Source organism: Stenella coeruleoalba, assembly GCF_951394435.1.
Source record: "Stenella coeruleoalba genome assembly, chromosome: 8".
Lineage (NCBI taxonomy): Eukaryota > Metazoa > Chordata > Mammalia > Artiodactyla > Delphinidae > Stenella > Stenella coeruleoalba.
Window position 1 is genome coordinate 52,811,328 of NC_137154.1, and position 19,649 is coordinate 52,830,976.

At 54.0% G+C, this 19,649-nt stretch overlaps 1 protein-coding gene across 4 annotated transcripts in view; it reads right to left on the reverse strand.

The window, feature by feature from the left end:
* Positions 1 to 19,649, reverse strand: part of GDPD5 (glycerophosphodiester phosphodiesterase domain containing 5) — a 92,376-nt gene that overhangs the window by 19,140 nt on the left and 53,587 nt on the right. For 3 of the 4 annotated variants that reach the window (XM_079929988.1, XM_079929987.1, XM_079929989.1), the window contains 3 exons: positions 12,372 to 12,475; positions 8,489 to 8,582; positions 7,812 to 7,871 (listed from right to left, as the gene is read on the reverse strand). In XM_079929988.1, coding sequence (XP_079786114.1) covers positions 7,812 to 7,871; positions 8,489 to 8,582; positions 12,372 to 12,475 — 258 coding nt within the window. Of the gene's footprint in view, positions 1 to 7,811; positions 7,872 to 8,488; positions 8,583 to 12,371; positions 12,476 to 12,860; positions 12,924 to 19,649 lie in introns of those variants that run through there. The other variant, XM_079929990.1, reaches the window with a different exon arrangement.

Consider the following 19,649-nt stretch of genomic DNA (forward strand, 5'->3'; position numbering starts at 1 on the left):
GGTTTGCTTGGTCACGTAGCTTTGAAGGGGGGCAGATTCAGAAGCAAACCCCATTCTGCCCGTCTCGGAGGTCGTGCTCTTTCTGGGATGTCACACTGCAGTGGAGGGAGCCCATGAGTGTCCTAACCATCCCTGAGCATCCTCCCAACCCCCCCACCCCAACACACAGGCTCCCTGCCCCCTGCTGCCCTCCAGGCCATAGCAAGCATCTCTGAAGGGTCACCTCTGAGCATTTTATCACAGTATTTAACTGCTAGTGGAAATACTTGTAATAAAACTGATTTCCAAGGATCCTAATGCAATGAAAAATTTTATCCTCTCTGAATCCTGCAGTGGCTGTAGTGGCAACCTTATGCTCCACAGCATTACTGCAGTGGTCAAGTTCTGTGGGATTTCCCCACACACGCCGTCCTTAAGCCACGATAACAGCGCTGGCTCCCAACAGCTCTACCACCCTTCCTCAACTCTGACTGGAAAGGATACATCCCACCCAGAAGGCCCAGGGGAAGCCTCTGAGAAAGCGGTCTCGGGTTTTCTGTGCTGGAGGCACTGTGGTTTGTGACTGACAGCAGGAGGGGTGGAGGATACGGGAGCTACGTCCGTTCATTCAGTGAGCCTTGCCCGGGTGCTGGGACCCGGAGGAGTTGGAAACCAGCTCTGCCGACAGGTCGGCGGGGGTAGCTGGAATCTGGGTTCTGTGGTCTAAGTGGCAGATTGGCCCAGGGTTCAGGGACCCACTTATGTCACATCCCTCGGTGACTGTGCCTAATGGGGGTGGTTAACTTCTCAAAGCATGTTTCCTGAGCTGTGAAATTGGGAGACTGAGCGCCTACCTGAAAGGGATTTGGAAAGATAAATGAGAAAATGCAAGAGAAATGCTCAGCACCATGGCTGGCACCAAAATAATGAGTACTTACTAAATGTTAGTGGAATAATTTTTTAAAGTGGACATAATATCAAATAAACAGGGTTATTTCAAGCAGTAAATGAAATACAGTGTGGAAAGCCCCTCACATGTAACCCAATAAATGATGGTTGTGGCACCGTACCTGACACGCAGGATGAATGTGCCTTCCTAAACCGCAACTAGAGGGATAGAGGCTAGACACCAGGAAGAACTGTGGAGCCTGGGCCGGTTGTTTGGAAGGAAGTCTGGATTCACTGGGGGTGCTGATGGGGACGGCCTAGGGAGGTGGGAGCTGTGATCAAAGCCCCTCACAGCAGTGGCACCTGAACTGATGCTGGGGTGGTAGGTGGGGTAGGAGGGGGGGTATCTCAGGGATACCACCTCCTATTTACTTCAAAGCCCCCAAGTACCCTTCCACCTTCTTCTTCACGTCCTGGATCCCTGGACTTTTCCTGGAGGCTCACCTGGGAGGGGTTTCTGGGAAATAGGAGCTTTGGGAGGACCAGGGAGGAGGGGGAAGGGCCCCAAGTGGACATCTAGATCCACTCACAGTACCCAGCCTGCCGCAAGCAGCTCCCTCCCCGCACTGCCCAGAGGCCCTCTGTCCTCCAGCCCTCCCCTCCTCAGGATTCAGGGGGAACTGGAGACTCTCAGAATAAAGATTGTGATGAAAACATAGCATAAAACTATATAGCATTGGGGCTTCCCTGGTGGCGCAGTGGTTGAGAGTCCGCCTGCCGATGCAGGGGACACGGGTTCGTGCTCCGGCCCGGGAGGATCCCACATGCTGCGGAGCGGCTGGGCCCGTGAGCCATGGCTGCTGAGCCTGTGCATCCAGACCCTGTGCTCCGCAACGGGAGAGGCCACAACAGTGAGAGGCCCGCGTACCGCAAAAAAAACCAAAAACAAAAACAAAAAAACTATATAGCATTAAGTATGGTACTGGTATAGGACCAGAGAGATAAATGAAAGTAAATAAAAAGCTTAGAAACAGATCTAAATACATAAAAATATTTAGTATATGATAAAAATGGCATCTCAAATTAGAGTGGAAAGGACAGATTACTCAACAGAGAGCTGGGACTGAGAAGCCATCTGAAAAGCACAAAGTAAGATCACATTGTACCCTAAAATAACTTCCAAAAGGACAACAAAGTTAAATGTTAAAAAAAGTAGGAACATAATTACCAAATGATACCACAGGGAAATTTTTTATAATCTTGGAGTGGGAAAGACTTTTCTGACACGAAACCCAGGAGCCATAAGAGATGACAGAATCCCTAAGCATAAAAAATCCTTAAGGATAAAAAAATTCCTGTGGCAAAAATACAGCAAGCAAAGTCAAAAGATGAATGACAACTAGGAAGGATGATTTGCAGTTCATCAGCCAAAGGCCTCATTTTCCAAATCTATAAAGAGCTCCTGCAAGTTAATAAGCAAAAGGCAAACCTCACAGCAAAAAGGGCAAATGATATGAGGAGACAGTTTATAGAAAAGGAAATGTCAATTTAAGCAGATGAAAGATGCTGAACCTAACTCATCATAAGGGAAATGCAAATTAAAACTACACAGTATGGGCTTCCCTGGTGGCGCAGTGGTTGAGAGTCCGCCTGCCGATGCAGGGGACACGGGTTCGTGCCCCGGTCCAGGAGGATCCCACGTGCCGCGGAGCGGCTGGGCCCGTGAGCCATGGCCGCTGAGCCTGCGCGTCCAGAGCCTGTGCTCCGCAACGGGAGAGGCCACAGCAGTGAGAGGCCCGCATACCACAAAAACAAAAAAAAAACTACACAGTATGGAGGGACTTCCCTGGTGGTCCAGTGGTTAAGACTCTGCGCTCCCAATGCAGGGGGCCCAGATTTGATCCCTGGTCAGGGGACTAGATCCTGCATGCTGCAACTAAGACCCGGCGCAGCCAGATGAATGGATGAATGAATGTTTGGGACTTCCCTGGTGGCGCAATGGTTAGGAATCCGCCTGCCGGTGCAGGGGACACGGGTTCGATCCCTGGTCCGGGAAGATCCCACATGCCGCAGAGCAACTAAGCCCGTGCACCACAACTACTGAGCCTGCACTCTAGAGCCCGTGAGCTACAACTACTGAGCCCGCATGCTGCAACTACTGTAGCCCGTGTGCCTAGAGCCCGTGTTCTGCAACAAGAGAAGCCACCGCAATGAGAAGCCCGCACACCGCAACGAAGAGTAGCCCCTGCTCGCCACAAGTAGAGAAAGCCTGTGTGCAGCAACGGAGACCCAACACAGCCAAAAAAAAAAAAAAAAAAAAATACACAGTATGGACATCTCTTAAAAAACTAAAAATAGTCACCATATGATCCAGCAATCCCACTCCTGGGTGTATATCCAGAGAAAACCATAATTTGAAAAGATACATGCAACCCAACGTTCATTGCAGCACTATTTACAATAGCCAAGACATGGAAGCAACCTAAACGCCCACTGACGGATGAATGGATAAAGAAGATGTGGTACATATATACAATGGACTATTACTCAGCCATTAAAAAGAATGAAATAATGCCATTTGCAGTGACATGGATGGACCTGGAGATTGTCACTCTGAGTGAAGTAAGTCAGAAAGAGAAAGCCAGACATATGATACCGCTTATGTGTGGAATCTAAAAAAATGGTACACATGAACTTATTTACAAAACAAAAATAGCATCACAGATGTAGAAAACAAACTTATGGTTACCAAGGGGGGAAGGTAGGGAGGGATAAATTGGGAGATTGGGATTGGCATATACACACTACCATACATGAAATAGATAACTAATAACATACTGTACAGTACAGGGAACTCTACTCAATACTCTGTAATGACCTATATGGGAAAAGAATCTAAGAGTGGATATATGTATATGTATGACTGATTCACTCTGCTGTACGGCAGAAACTAACACAACACCGTAAATCAACTATGCTCCAATAAAAATTAATGAAAAGAAAACACTAGGGCTTCCCTGGTGGTGCAGTGGTTGGGAATCCACCTGCCAATGCAGGGGACACGGGTTCGCGCCCTGGTCCGGGAAGATCCCACATGCCACGGAGCAACTAAGCCCGTGGGCCACAACTACTGAGCCTGCGCTCTGGAGCCCACGAGCCACAACTACTGAGCCTGCGCTCTAGAGTCTGCAAGCCACAACTACTAAAGCCCACGCGCCTAGAGCCCGTGCTCCGCAAGAAGAGAAGGCACAGCAGTGAGGGGCCTGCGCACCGCAACGAAGAGTGGCCCCCACTCGCCGCAACTCGAGAAAGCCCGTGCGCAGCAACAAAGACCCAACGCAGCCAAAAATAAAAAATACATAAAATAAATTTATAAAAAAAAAAAAGAAAACACTACACTGAGGTACCATTTTCACCCACTGGGACTGGCAAAGCCAGGAAATCCCTGAACACTTTATAGGCACAATCATACATTACTGAGGGAGCATGAATTGGTGGCACCTGGCAAGGAGGCAGTTTGGCAGGAACTATCCGAATTACAAAAGTACACACTCGTTACCCAGCAATTCCCCACACAGGTCACTGCCACACTGTGCTGCCAGGGAACTGAAAGTTAAATGGGATGTTGATCAGGCCCAGCAACAGGGGACTGGCTAGATTAGGGAACTAGGGATTAGATGGTGGGACAGGAGCAAGGGATGGACACCGATGGGAAGGCTCCTATTGTACTGAAGGGGAGGGAGCTCCAAGAATTTTCTGTGGGGAGAGAGAACGGGGAGGGGCATGATGGGAGTAGGGGATTAACTGTTATTCATAAAACTGTTATGTATAAAATAAGCTATGATGATACATTGTACAACACAGGGAATGTAGCCAATATTTTATAGTAACTATAAATGGAGCATAACCTTCACAAATTGTGAATCAGGGGCTTCCCTGGTGGCGTGGTGGTGAAGAATCCGCCTGCCAATGCAGGGAACACACGTTCGAGCCCTGGTCCGGGAAGATCCCACATGCCGCGGGGCAACTAAGCCCATGCATGCGCCACAACTACTGAGCCTGCGCTCTACAGCCCGTGCTCCGCAACAAGAGAAGACACTGCATGAGAAGCCCGCGCACCGCAACGAAGAGTAGCCCCCGCTCCCGGCAACTAGAGAAAGCCTGCATACAGCAACGAAGACCCAATGCAGCCAAAAATAAATATAAAAATAAAATAAATTTTAAAAAATTGTGAATCACTATATTGTATACCTGTAACTTCTATAGTATTGTACCTCAACTATACTTCAATAAAAAAAAAATACTACCCCAACTTTATTTTCTTAAGGTGCAAAATAGAGGGTATAATAGGCTACTACTTGTGTTTAAAGAAAAAGGAAATGTGTGCATATATATATATACACACACACACACACACACATTTGTATGTACTTAAAATATTTCTGGAAAGATAATAGGGAGATTTACATTTTTTACTTCTTTGTACCTTTGTAATTTTGAACCATGTCAATGTATTAATGGTCAAAAGTCGGTTAAAACAAAACCAAAAAGAATAAGAATTTCTTAAAATCTTAAAATCGGGCTTCCCTGGTGGCGCAGTGGTTGGGAGTCTGCCTGCCGATGCAGGGGACGCAGGTTCGTGCCCTGGTCTGGGAAGATCCCACATGCCGCGGAGCGGCTGGGCCCGTGAGCCATGGCCGCTGAGCCTGCGCGTCTGGAGCCTGTGCTCCGCGGCGGGAGAGGCCACAACAGTGAGAGGCCCGCATACTGCAAAAAAAATAATAAAAATCTTAGAATCAAATGATAGAATCTTGGAAACAGAAGGGTAGAATTTCCAGCCCCTGTTTGAATACTGAGCCCCAGGGAACTCCTTCCCTCCAGGGGCAGTGGGTCCATCTCCGCCAGGAAGGACCTTCCTCGTGCTGACATCTCTTGGGAGGGATCAGAGGGGAGAGGGAGACAGGACTGGCACCCTGGGAGCTGGCACCAGTGCAGATGAAGCAACCTGAGCCCCCTTCCCCCAGGAGAAGACTCCGTGCACGGATCTGCTGCCCTGGCTAGCTCGGGCCTCCGGACACCTCTCCACTGGGATCAAGCAGGTGCGCCCTGGCCTGCTGCGAGCCAGGCGTGCCCTGGAGGAGGTGGCTGCGGTGTGCGCCGGCCCCACCTGGGGTGCCAGCGGGTGCAGTTCTTTCAAAGTGTCAGCTTTGTAGCTGGGAGAAGAAAGTCCCTCACAGAGGGGACTTCAGAAGCCCAGAGGAGATCTTAGGAAAGAGTGAGAAGCAGGAGGAAGGTGGGAGGGGACCAGAGGCAGCTCACTGCTTTTTTTTTTGGCTGCGTTGGGTCTTTGTTGCTGTGTGCGGGCTTTCTCTGGCGAGTGGGGGCTACTCTTCATTGCGGTGCATGGGCTCTAGGCACGTGGGCTTCAGTAGTTGTGGCTCACGGGCTCAGTAGTTGTGGCTCGCGGGCTCTAGAGCGCAGGCTCAGTGGTTGTGGTACACGGGCTTAGTTGCTCCGTGGCATGTGGGATCTTCCCGGACCAGGGATCGAACCTGTGTCGCATGCATTGGCAGGTGGATTCTTACCCACTGAACCACCAGGGAAGTCCCGTGGCTCACTCTTCTTCATCCCTCCAAGATTTCAGTTCCCCGGATCTAACTCCTCAGTTCCAGATCTCAGAGGCCCCCCTGGAGGCCCACAGGCACCTCCCACTCCACAAAGCCCAATTGGAGCTCACCACGTCCTTCTTCCAGTTCCTGCTTCGTATCTTTCTAGCTGCAAGTGAGCGCCTCCCCTCAGAGTCACTCTGGACCCATCTCATGGGCTCGTGGTTATTTCTGGACATTTCTGCCCCTTCCTAAATGGCATGCTCACTCTGAGTCAGGCTCTAGGAAAAGAGGTGGCCCATCCTTTCCTCCAAGGCCCAGGTGTTCCTGGGAGGGAGAGGCTCTCTTGGTCAGCTCTGTGCCACCCCTGCGCCCGCTAGGCCCTCAGAAAGAGCAGGCATCAGCCACATGTATTCAGCACCATGCGTGCCACCAACAGTAAGCAAGAGAGCCAAGGCTCTGGAACGTGTGAAGCCTCTTTGCTTTGGGCCCAGTCCTGCGTGGGGCACCAGGGACATGGAGATGGAAAGTCAGTTCTGGCCTGCACGGAGCTCCCAGACCAGGCAGGGCTGGGGTCAGGGAGCCAGATGGAAATGGACAATGAGATGTCAGGACTGTGGCAGGGGAGCCTGAGAAGTCTTGGGTAGGTGGGGAGGAGAACCAAGGAAGGGTCCAAAAGAGAGAGAAAGGGAGGAGTGAAGGGGTAAAGCAGAGAAGAGGCAGACATGCCGGGAGGGCCTGAGATGTGTCATGTGGCAGAAGCTGAGGGTGACAGTCCCATGAGAGCAGCTGGGAGACCTCAGCTGGGGCCAAGTCACGCAGAGCCTTATGCCGGGTGGGGGAGTTTGGATCACCCTGGGAGCAATGGAAGTGGTGGGAAGGGCTTTAAATTGGGAGAAATATCACTGGATCAGAGTTTTAAAATGAGCTCACTGAAGAGGAGGAGAGGCTGAGACCGAAGGCAGAGCCAGCCAGAGGGCCAGAGCTGTGGCCTGTGCTGGTTGAGTGCACGGCTGCAGAGCTAAGATCCTGGACCCTCCACCTATTAAGTGGGAGACCTTGGGTGAGTTACTTAACCTCTTTGTACCTCAGTTTTCCCAACTGCAAAATGGGATCATAACAGTACCTAACATCACAGGGCTGCTGTGAGGGTTAAATGAGTTAATACAGTCTAGACCGCGAGAACAGTGCTGGGCACACAGCGAGTTCTCAGTGCTAGCTACTAGAACAATTATAATCACAATGAAGGAGAGGGAAGATGTGTCCGGGTTCTTCCTCTGCTGCTGCGGCCTCCAGCCTCCCCGCTCCTCCCTAGGCCCCCAAGGAGGCAGCCCTTACCTTGTGCAGCCAGTGCAGGTTCATCTGCTGCCCCACGGCAATGTGACATAGTGCCAGGACCTGAACAGGGGGCCCACAGGGCTAGAGTCAGGCACCAGGTGTGACCTGAAGGTTTCTGCCAGTTCCCCAGACACCCTGCTCCCCACTGCTCTCTGGGCCCGGCTCAGCCAGTCAGCAAACCTCCCTGAAGGCGATGGGAATGCCCAGCCCTGCCCAACCCAGCCCAAGCCTGGCCTCCTCCCAGATTATTCCAGGCCTCCAGGCTCCTTCTCCTCTAGGATTTTTCCCTCAAGAGGTCACTGGGCCCTGCTTCACTTGGACTGCCTAATTAATGTTTTGGGAGTTCCAGGCTCCGGGATTCTGAAGCAGACTTCAGCCTTGTCCCCCAGGATGCCCCAGTCCAGCCTGGGGACTAACCTGAGTCTGAGGGAGTTCCTGGAAGAGGAAGTCTGCAGTGGGGCCTACCAGCGGGATGCTCCACGGGGGCGGGGGAGAACATGCCAGGAGGGGGCAAAGCGAGAGGACCTCCCCGCTTGAAGGAACCAAGCCCCAGCAGCCAGGAGAAAAGCCAGCTGCCCTCCTCAGACCAGGGCGGGCCCCTCCGTCAGCCCAGCGCAGGCCAGGTCTCCCTTCCCCTGGGCTCAGGGCCACCTGCCCTCTGAGACAGCCCCACGTACCTGGAGGCCTGCGACGTAAGTGAAGGCGGCTGCTGTGGTCATGAGGATGGGCACGGACCAGTCGCTCCAGTAGCCCGTGCGGTTGTAGAGGTACCTGCCAGGAGGAGAAGGGGCAAGGGTCACACCTCCACCAGGGAGCCAGGACGCTCCCTCGGGCCGGCCAGCTCTCAGCTCTCATGAGCCTGCCCACTCAGTGAGGAGGTCATTGTCTCCCTGGTCATAGGTCAGCCTCTGGATGGCTCATGGGGGACACCTGGGCATGCCAAGAAGCATAAACAAGAAGACAGTTCCCCTTGATTCTACTGCACAGAAGTAACCATCACTGAAACTTTGCTGACTCCCTCCAGCGGGTTCCCCCCTCTGCTTATATATATATATATTTTTTTTTAAGAAGGCTGCTATTTTATAAATGTTTGTTTATTTATTTATTTATTTATGGCTGCATTGTGTCTTCGTTGCTGCACGCAGGCTTTCTCTAGTTGCGGCGAGCAGGGGCTACTCTTCATTGTGGTGCGCAGCTTCTCATTGCGGTGGCTTCTCTTGTTGCGGAGCACGGGCTCTAGACACACGGGCTTCAGTAGCTGTGTCACGCAGGCTCGGTAGTTGTGGCTCGCGTGCTCTAGAGCGCAGGCTCAGTGGTTGTGGCGCACGGGCTTAGTTGCTCCGCGGCATGTGGGATCTTCCCGGACCAGGGCTCGAACGCGTGTCCCCTGCATTGGCAGGCGGATGCTTCACCACTGCGCCACCAGGGAAGCCCCGCCCCCCAACCCCGCTTATATATTTGTGTAAACAGCAAAGCCGGGACCCCGCTGCGTACAGCACAGCAGTCAGAGTTCAGGCGTTGGAGGGAGGCACACGCAGATTCAAATCCCCTGGCTTGCAGGACTCTGTGGAGGTGACAGGCTCCCCTGAATCTAAGATGCCATTGATTGTGACATTCATCTCAATTTCAACGTTAACATGTGAAAAGATGAGGTCTTAGGATTGATAAAATGTAATACCTGACTTCCCTGAGCCTTAGTTTCCTCACCTACAGGATGGGGATAACAAAGTGCCCTTCATAGTGTTTCCTGAGGATGAAGTGAGGTGAGGAACATGGTAAGTACTCAATTCTCTGCTTCTAATTAACACAAGCATTTACTGAAGTCACTAAAATCCTGAGGAAATGTGAGGTTTTTAATAGTCACGTGGTCTCCTATGGAATTAATGTACCATATGAAGCCAACTTCCTACTAACGACAATTGTTTCCAATTATTCACTATCATAAATTAAGTTTTTTTTTTTTGCACATACCTTTCTGTATTATTAATTATTTCCTCAGGATAGACTCCTACAAATAGGATTACAGGGCCAAAGGGAATGAACTTTTTAAGGTTCCTGATAGATGCTGCTTAGTTGCTCTCCAGAAAGACTGAACCACCCATATCCTCCCTGTACAATTGGGGAAACTGAGGCTCAGAGAAGGCAGCAACTGGCACACGTCATCAGAGAAACTGAGCCGGCGCCAGGCAGCTTCAGGCTTGCTGCCATCTTGGGCCTGGGCAGGGGGCTGGGAGGGGACACCAGGAGGACACTATGGGGCATCTGCCCTCCCCTGGCCCTCACCCTCAGATCCCAGTGGAAAATCTGTTGGGGAAACTGAGGGCCAAAGAAGGGCAGGCCCCGGCCCTGGCGACTACTCCTGCAAAGTGTTCTGGCTCCACTGTCTCTCCCTTTTGGCAGGGAGCCCCCACTGGACGGCAACAGCCCAGATGGTCCCTTCCTGGCTTTCCCTGTCTAGCCCTGACCACCTCGGTCTCAGTCACCTTCTCTTCTTCATGAGCTATCCCCGGAGACTCTCTAGACCCTGAGGACCAGGCCAGGGGCTCCTGAATCCCAGCACCGACTCCAAGAAACTGAGGTGACAGGGTGAGGGAGCTGCAGGTCCTCAGGCCATCCCTAAGCCCCAGGCAGCCCTTCCCTCTGCAGCCTCTTCGACAGGGCAGGCATCCGTCCTCTGCTTGAGCTGCCCAGTGACAGGGAGCTCACTCTCTGCAGAGTGGGGTATCTCCGTGGACAGCATGATACAGTCAGGAAGGTTCAAGTCCCTGTCCCAGATCTGACTGCATCTTGCTGTGTGACGTTGGAAAGGCTATTTAACCTCTCTGAGCCTCAGTCTCCTCGACTGTCCCCAGTATGTGTATTTGGCACCAAATGGTTGTGTGGCCCTGGGTGAGTCCTACCCCTCTCTGGGCCTTAGCTTCTCCTTCTGTACATGTTGGGGGTAGACCATCACCTGGGCAGCACACCTGCAGTTCAGCAGAAGTGTCCAGGGTCTACAGTCGAGGGCCAGCAGAGAATGTTCCCTTTTGCCCACAGCAGTGCCTGTGCTTTGGATACCTGAAGGATGAGTAATTGATTTATGGCATTTAATAAAGGCCAGGGGTCACCTCTGGGACTCGGCTGGGGCTCCGGCTCATCTTGCTGGGCTGCAGCGGGACGGCAGCCGGTCCTTTATTGAGCTCATTAGTAGCAGAAGCACAGCCTAGTGCCATGCAGAGGGGAGTGGATGCTCAGGCTCCGTGAACCGCATCTTAGGACCATCACAAAATCCTAGAACCACAGCCCTTCAGAAACCCAGAGTCCAGAAATCCTAAATGCTAACACAATGGCCACCAGCTGGAGATGCGGCCTCCCAGGAAGCAGCCCTCAGGTTTAGGTGAGCTTGGAGCCCTCCCATTTCCATCATCTTATTTCATCCTCAAGAAGACCTGATGAGGTCAGTTACTGAGGACTCACACTTATGTGCCCATGGTCACACTGAGCTGAACTTCTTTCTTTTTGATTGATTTATTTTAAATTTATTTATTTATTTATTTTTGGCTGCGTTGGGTCTTCGTTGCTGCACGCGGGCTTTCTCTGGTTGTAGCGAGCGGGGGCTATTGCTTCATTGTGGTGCGTGGGCTTCTCACTGTGGTGGCTTCTCTTGTTGCAGAGCACGGGCTGTAGGCGTGCGGGCTTCAGTAGTTGTGGGATGCAGGCTCAGTAGTCACGGCTCGCAGGTTCGAGAGCGCAGGCTCAGTAGTGGTGGCGCACAGGCTTAGTTGCTCCGTGGCATGTGGGATCTTCCCGGACCAGGGCTCGAACCCGTGTCCCCTGCATTAGCAGGCGGACTCTCAACCACTGCGCCACCAGGGAAGCCCCTGAACTTCTAACCAAAAGGAAAAGGCAGCACTGGATGGACAGGGAGCACTGGCTGCCAAGCCCCAACTCTGCCCCCAACTGGTTGTGTGAACTTGGGCCTCAGTTTCCACACCTGTCAATGGGGGCGTTCCCACTAGAACCGAGGGAACGTCCCCTCCTCTGTGCCTTTCACTGTTTAACAAAGGCAGACAATGGGGGAGCGGGGGTGGGGGTGAGGAAGAAACAGGTGCCCTCGTGCACCCGGGTACCAGCCTCAGCTCTGCCCTTGGACCCAAGGCTGCTGTCCACAAAGGACCCTGATCTTCCCTAGAACCACCTACCAGCCCTGCCCAAGGCCCTGCTCAGGGAGTTAGGAGGCCTGGGGTCTGGGGCCACCTTCTCTGCTGAGGCCTTGGTCTCTTTGGGCCTTGGAGTCCTTGTCTACAAAGGGGTCAGAGGTCCCAGCCCCCAGCTGAGCTCTGCCCCCATGTTACATTCGGATTTTCATGACAGCAGCGCTGAGGGAGGAGGTCTCAGCTCCTCGCTAAGCCTCTGTTCTCTCCAGAGGACTGTGTCCCCCAAGGCTATACAGAGATTTGGTGGCCAGTGGTGGCACAGCCCTGAGGACCAGCCCGGGAGAGAGACTCAAACCCAAGCCCCGTCCCGTCTCAGCCGCCGGATGACCAGGCCCCAGGCCCCCGCCCCCTGATACCCACTCACCAGTTGAATTCATCGTAGTCGTTGTGGACTTCCCACCAGAAGTACAGCCAGGTGAGCGTGAGGCCGAAGGTCAAGGTGAGAAGCAGAAACCACAGGCGCTCCCACTGGAGGGTCCAAACGAGGAAAGGGGTCAAGTGGGGCAGGGATGGCCCCAGGCCACATCCACCCAGCATGCTCCCACCCCTCCCCCTTTGTAGCCCCGCTGCCAGGCAGGGATCACTGCCCTCTTCACACGGGTGGGGACCTGAGGCTCAGAGAGGGATGTGACCTATCCAACATCACTGAGCCCCAAGTCACAAAACAGTGGGGAGCCAGAGCTGGGCCCCTTGTGCTGCAGCCTGAGGCCCTTCCAGTGTGCACCAGTCTCCAGGAGCAAAGGCCATATCTGCCTAGGCCTTCACACTGGGAGGGTGATCCGCAGTCTGAGGGTCACATTCCTTACCTCCTTCCCTCCTCACACACGCCTGCAAAGTAGATGTTCTTCCTCACCTCTGCCCCCTGCTACACTGAGGCCCAGAGAGGTGAAGTGACTTGCCCAAGTCACACAGCAAGTTAGAAGAGGATTAAAGAGCAGTGCCCCAGCCTCTAGAGTTGAAGGAATGCGGTGTTCTACAACCCCCAGCAGGGGTGGCCCCTCTCTCCTGGCGGGGGGCGGGGGGCTGCTGCCGCCAGCCACCTCTGCTGCTTCCCGAGAGGCCTGCAGGCACTTCCGCTGGGCCCTTGGGCTCATCCCTGCTTTCATCCGTCCCCTTATCTCAGAAGCACAACAAGCTTGGAACATCCTGCTCTCTGGGAAACTGCTGAGATCATCAGTACAAACAACAGCCCTTGAGGGGAAGTCAGTGCAGGAGACAACCAAGACCACCCTCCACCTTGAGGGGCTGGAGGGCTGCAGGGCTTGGAGCAGCTCAGCATCTCTCACCCAGCCACTTCCCGGGCCCCTTGCCGGGCTCCCCGCAGCTGTCCGGGCTTCTTTGATCCTTCCTGCACCGGACAGCCAGCTTGGAGCTGCGGTTCTAATCCCGATGGCTCCATCTAGAAAGCAGCCCCACTCTGGTCCACAGGGCAACCCTCCTGCTCCCTGAGGCCTGCCCCTCCCAGCAGGGTGGACCCCATCTCCTCAGAGCTTCCATAACTGTTGCCCCCGTGTCGGTTAAGGCACAGACCCTGCAGTTCTAGAACTGTCCTTCTATATGTCGGCCCCCCCCGCTACACTGTAAGCACCTTGAAGATCTGGGTGGCCTTCATATTCCCAGGGTAGGTGGCAACTTAGGGAAGATTCGATAGTGAGATGGCAGGTGAGCAAAGATCCTCTCTCCTACTCTGGCATGAGTATGCCCACCCAGGAGAGACTTCACCGGGGCTTACCACCCTACCTCCACAGAGGAGCCCTTGGTCTTCTGTGAACCCCGAGCCAGCAGCGGTGAGTGGCCATCTGTCCACAGAGATCACTCTGCCTCAGCAGGTGCAAGGCCTCTGGCCAGAGGACAAGGTTCTGAGAAGGGCCCGGGTGAGGGGTAAGCCTCTGCCTATGATGGGTCCTGTCCCAGGCCAGCAGCATGGAGTCCCATGGGACCAGGGAAATAGCTGCAGGGACAGTGGCAGGTAGAGAACCCGCCACAGGTGCCGGAGGGTGGGGAATGTCCTAGGGTGATGTGTGATGCAGGACCCAGGGGCAGTTCTGACAGGTGGCCAGAAAGACCGCAGGTGTCGGGAGGGCCCACAGCACACAGGGGTCCTGTGAACTAAGGGCCACGGTCCTCACTTGGCTGGATCCTAAGAGTGGGGCAGGGAGGACGGGGCAAGAATGAGGGGCTGCCGCCCCTCCCTACCCCTGGGAACCGCGACAAAGAACTAGGGACCCCATTATTGGAGCCAGGCATGAGCCGGGGCTGGGGGCCACCCAGGGATGAAAGTCCTGGGAGCTGAAAGCCAGAGGTCCCACGGCCACAGGGAGCCTGTACATGGGGATAAAGAGGCCCCATCCACAGTAGGGATGGAGGGGGCAGGTCACTCTAAGAACAATCAGAGGAAAAAACTGAATGGCAGGGGCTGGAAGAAAGGGGAGGGAAGGCCAGGAACTGGGGGAGGAAGTGGCCTGGGGAGCAGCTCCACTGACAAAGAGGCTCCAAATGGCACTAATGGTCCTTGTCAGGGCGTGTTACAGGAGAGGGGCCTGAGCCAGCTCCGCCCCCCAACAAGCCTGCCTGGCCCTGCTCCAGAGATGCAGGCTGTGAGGCCACGGCCATGCTGGCAGGGATGGGGGAGCCACTGGCCCTCCATCACCTCCCACAGTCTGTACAATGCCTGGGTATTTATCCCCAACTCAGAGCAAACAAAGACACCAAGACTCAGAGAAGGGCCACCACATATGGCTGAGCAACGAGTGCCGCTCACATCACGGTCACCAGCAATGTCCTTATTCGTCATGACAGTTTTCGAGCAGATAACAGTCGAGATCCCTGGGGAAGGGGCGCTCTTTGCTAATTTGTCAGAGGCTCAATATGGATGAGTGGAGGTGAGCCAGAGATTGAGCAACGTATACAAGGTGACCAAGTCGGGGAGAAGTGGAGGGGGGCGTTGAGCACAGGTGCCCCGGCAGGAGGCGATCCTCTGCTGCCCCCTTGGGAACCAGCCCCGCACAGCTCTCGCAAAACCCGCCCTTGCCCTCTGGGACCCAGGCATGTTAATCCCAGACCCAGTTCGGCCTCCTGAGAGTCCTTTATCCTCTCTTGCTGGAGTCCACACCCTAGGCCAAGCCTTCTTCTCCTTCAGAAAGCTCTCCCATCCCTCCAGCTCCCAAGACGTCCTTTTCTTTTTTCTTTTCTTTCTTTTTTTTTTTTTTTTTGGCCATGCCACGTGGCATGTGGGATCTTAGTTCCCCTACCAGGGATCGAACCCATGCCCGCTGCAGTGGAAGTATGGCGGGGAAGTAGAAGTCTTAACCACTGGACCACCAGGGAAGTCCCAGGACCTCCCTCTCTTAACTGCTTCTGCACAGACTCTTGGTACCCATCAACTTGACTGTCAATCACATTCTGAATTGTGGAGGTGGAAAGAGCCCAGGCTCAAGAGGGAGACAGACCTGGCTCTGCCACTTGGGTGAGTTACTTAACCCCTCTGAGCCTCAGTTTCCTCACCTATAAAATGGGAATAACACCCCCTACTGTGGAGGGCTGATGTTCAATGAGGTGATATACATCAAGCGGCACACAGTAGGTGCACACTGAGGGACAGTTCACTGGGCTGTGGACTCCTTCAGGGCAGGGATGGCTGAGGTATCTCTGTGCACCCTGGGCCCACATCCCTCGGATCACAAGGAGGTGCTCAGACATGGTGTGAGGAACAGAAGGTGTGGACATGGTGGGGATGCAGGGAGGTCTTGGGGCCACCAGTGGACAAGGACATCACCCAACCCCAGATTTATCCTCAGGCGAAGCCTGGGGTCCCCAGGGAACCAAGGGAAGGAGCTCCCATTGTGACACCACAGCCCCTTCCTTCCAGTCTTGCAGCTGCCTGGGAGCAGGATGATGGTCAAGGCGCAAGGAAGAAGGGCTGAGAGCAGCTGGGGAAGGGGACGGGCCCTGGCTGCGGGTGGGGCAGGGGGCTCCATCCCTGTTACAGGGGTGACTGTGGCGGAGAATCCCAGGGCCCGGCCCCATCCCGTCTCCTCCCACTCTTGCCCCCATCCTCCAGGAAGACGAGACCCTCCACCCCACACAGGCAACCGTATGCCAGTTTCTCCTGCCCACCGTCTCCCGTTGGCTGTCACGTCTTCTCCTCGCCCCTCTTGTCTCTGTCCCACCCCCAGCCTTCTGCATTTAGAGGAGAATGTGTGTGTGGAGAGAGAGCCTATTAGCAGCTGGGGCTCACGGGGTCACAGAGCGCTGCAGCCACAAAGCCCAGCCCCGCACAGGACGTGTACTGCCTGCTGTGGGCCCCTGCCCACCCCAGACCGCGGCCCTGGGCCAGAACGCACACAGACACTGCTCACACTGCTGGGGTCCCCCCGGGGCCTGGAGCACCTCCCCTGGGTCCCCCGAATTGACCCTGGAGACTGAAATCCGCGTCAGGACGGCCCCTGAGCGCGAGCCGCCTCCCTGCCCTTGGTGCCCCCATGACCTCAGGTTCACTGGCGGAGGCAGAGCTGTCTCGCTGGACTCCTGTTCCCTGCCTGTCCTCCGGGCCAGAGACCGCCTCTGCGTCCTCCAGGATAGGAGCTTGCCCTGCTTCTGCTCCCACAGCTCCAGAGATGGGCACTCCCCCTGTGGGTGCTGCCGGGCCCTCCTCTGGGCTGAAAATGCTTCCCTCTGAGACAGCAGCCGGATAGAGGCAGGCTGCGTTTGGGAGTCCAGGAATGCTGGGTGTGACTGGCCACCTACTAAATGGGTGACCTTGGAGAAGACATTGCTTTATCCTCCCTGAGTGCCGGCTTCCTGCTCTGTAAAATGGGGACGGCAGTGTTGGACAGAAGTATCTGGCAACGGCAGGGTGTCAGAAGTTGTCCTTGCCTCCATCCCCGCCTGAGGTGCAGCTGATTTCTGCCTCCTCGGCTGCCACCCTGCAGCTGGTTCTCTGACACCACAGAGAACAAGTCCGGCAAAAGGGCAAGAACACGGGTCAAATGACCAGGGCGTGGGGGGAATACAATCAAGGGCTGGATTTTCATTCCCCGCCCTCTACCACTAGCCGCATGGCTGCGGGCCAATCACTCGGGACCTCAAGCCTCAGCTTCCTCCTCTGTTCCTGCGGATGACATCACCTCTACCTCACAGGAGGACTGCCAGGCTCAAATGGGATTACAGATGTAAGCCGTAGTTGCCAAATCCATGATCGTTCCTATAATTATCATTTCGTGTCTGACAGTCCTTTAATTATGTGAAGACATTTATCAAGTCTTCCCCGCCCCCTGCTCTACATCACATATCCCCAGCTGATGAAGACAGCCAAGCGGATCGCCCCCTCCCAGCCCAGCGTCGGTGCCATGGTCAGGGGGGATGCAGAGGTCAGGCCCAGCTCTGCAGGCTGCAGTCCTAGGAGCCGGCAAGGCTGAAGGAAGAAGATCCCACATCGCTGGCCACGGAGGACAGAGCCCTGTGTGAGCACTTCGCAGAGTTGGGGGTGGGGCAGTCCTAAGAGCCCTCTACCTGCTGCTTCACATCTTGCCCTCTCCACAGCTCTGCAAAGCAGACGGAATAGTTGGAGGAAACCAGGGCTCAGAGAGGGGAAGTGAGCTGCCCAGGGTCACAAAGGGCAAACGTAATGATGGAGCCAGAATTCACACCCAGCTCTGGGTGCCTCCAGCTTCAACCATCCCAAAGCAACAAGAAGCAAGACATGTAATTATCCTTGTCTGACAGAGGAGGAAACTGGCTCAGAGAGGCAAGGCCTTGCCCAAGGTCACACAGCAAGTCACAGGCAGAGCCAGGGCGGGAACCTTGGAGTTTCAGAGTTAGAAAAGATTTCAGAGGTCATCTTGCCTCATCCTCTAAAGGTCCAATTAAGAACTGGAGAAACTGAGACCCAAAGACAGGGAATGGCCTGGAAGGATGGACACAGGATTAATACCAGGTAAATTAGTACAGAAAGGATGGAGAATTCAACAGATGGTACTGGGACATCTGGACATCCATTTGGTAAAAAAATATATAATTAGACCCCTACTTCATACCCCACACCAAACTCAATTCCAGCATCTACCCTCCACACCCGCGCCACCACTCTCTTCCAGTCATTCCACACACGTGCTGAGCCCTGGACACTGGGAGACGGATCAGGCTTGGACTCTCCTCTGAGCAACCTGCACAGAAGACTGACCAGCCAGCAGGCAACGCCAGTCGTAGAAACGAGTGTGGCGAATGGGGCAAGCAAGGGCTGTCGAGGAGCACACTGCCAGTTACGGGGGAAGGGGTGGTCTGCAGGGCTCTCTGGAGGCAGCAAAGCTGAAAGGAATGGGCTTGCTGGAATGGGCTTACCTGACAAGGTAAGGGCAGAGGGAGGGAGTGGAAGGTGGTGCAAAGGCACAGAGCCTGGCAGCTTTCGTTTGGGCCACTGGCTTCTTAGGGGTTTATAAACGCTTTCTCTAGGTAAGAGTAGTAACTTTCATATAGATTGTCTACTTTTTCTTATTTTATCAGTTGACTTTAATTTTGTTTTTCATGCTTTTTGTTTAAAACATTTACATTTTTACGCGGTCAGATCTACCTCTTTTTCCTTTATGGGTCTTTGCCTTTGGTATCGTGTTTAGGGCAGGTGGCCCACGATTATAGATTTAATTCATATTTACACTGATAATTTCTCTTTGTTTACACTCGAATCTGTAATCCACCTACCTATCTATAGCTCCATATGTGTGTATACGTGTATGGAGAGAGGTTTCAAAGCCTTTCCTCTAAAGCATGAAGAGTAGAATTTCTTTGACTTTACATCTTTCCGAGTTATTTGAATTTTCTCAACAAATGTGTGCTTCCTAAACAGAAAAAAAAGCTTAAAAAAAGAAAAAAATACATTTCGTCCATCTGGAATTTCTTTTGATTTGAGGTAAGAGACAGGGATCTAATTTTACTTGCACCAGATGGATACTTCAGCTGTCCCTGTACGGTCTGTGATATTTGCAATGATTTCCGTGATTGTCTACCACACAGCACGCTCTCAGATGTGTGTGGGCTGTTTCTAGGTTTTCTAGTCTGTCCCAAGGCAGCCCTTCCCCGCGTGCCGGCTCCGCCTGGCACGGCTCCTTCCACGTGGCTGAGCTCAGCTCCCTGTGCCACTCCTGGGGTCCCGGCTCTGCTTGAGGCCCCAGAGTCCAGCTGTGCCCCCAGCACCACACAGCCTTGCAGAGACTGGAGAGCGATTGAGGGGTGCCTCCCCGCCTAGTCTGTCCACCTGCAGGCTGCACCTCGGGCACACCGGCTCCTCTAATCGTCCTCCTGTTTCATCCTCGCCAAGTTCCTAACGGGGAGACTGGTGAATGTCAGCTGGGAACGGTGTGTGGAGCTCCCTGAAGAGAGAGCTGGGCAGCCCTGGCGGGATTACTCTGGCTCTGACCCAGGAGATTTGGGGGAGGAGGCAGCCTAGGGAGGTTTGAGATGGATCTCAGCATTAGGGCCGAGTAGGGAAAAGGATTAAAATCCCCAGCCCCCAGCCAGCTCCTGACAGCCTAAGAGGCTGGATTTATTTTTCTGGGCTACAGGGAGCTGGGCAATTAGGCCTCTGTCTGCCCTTGCTTCTGCCAGGGTGCACTCAGAGTGGCTCATTAGGCAGGAGAATGAAGCCAGG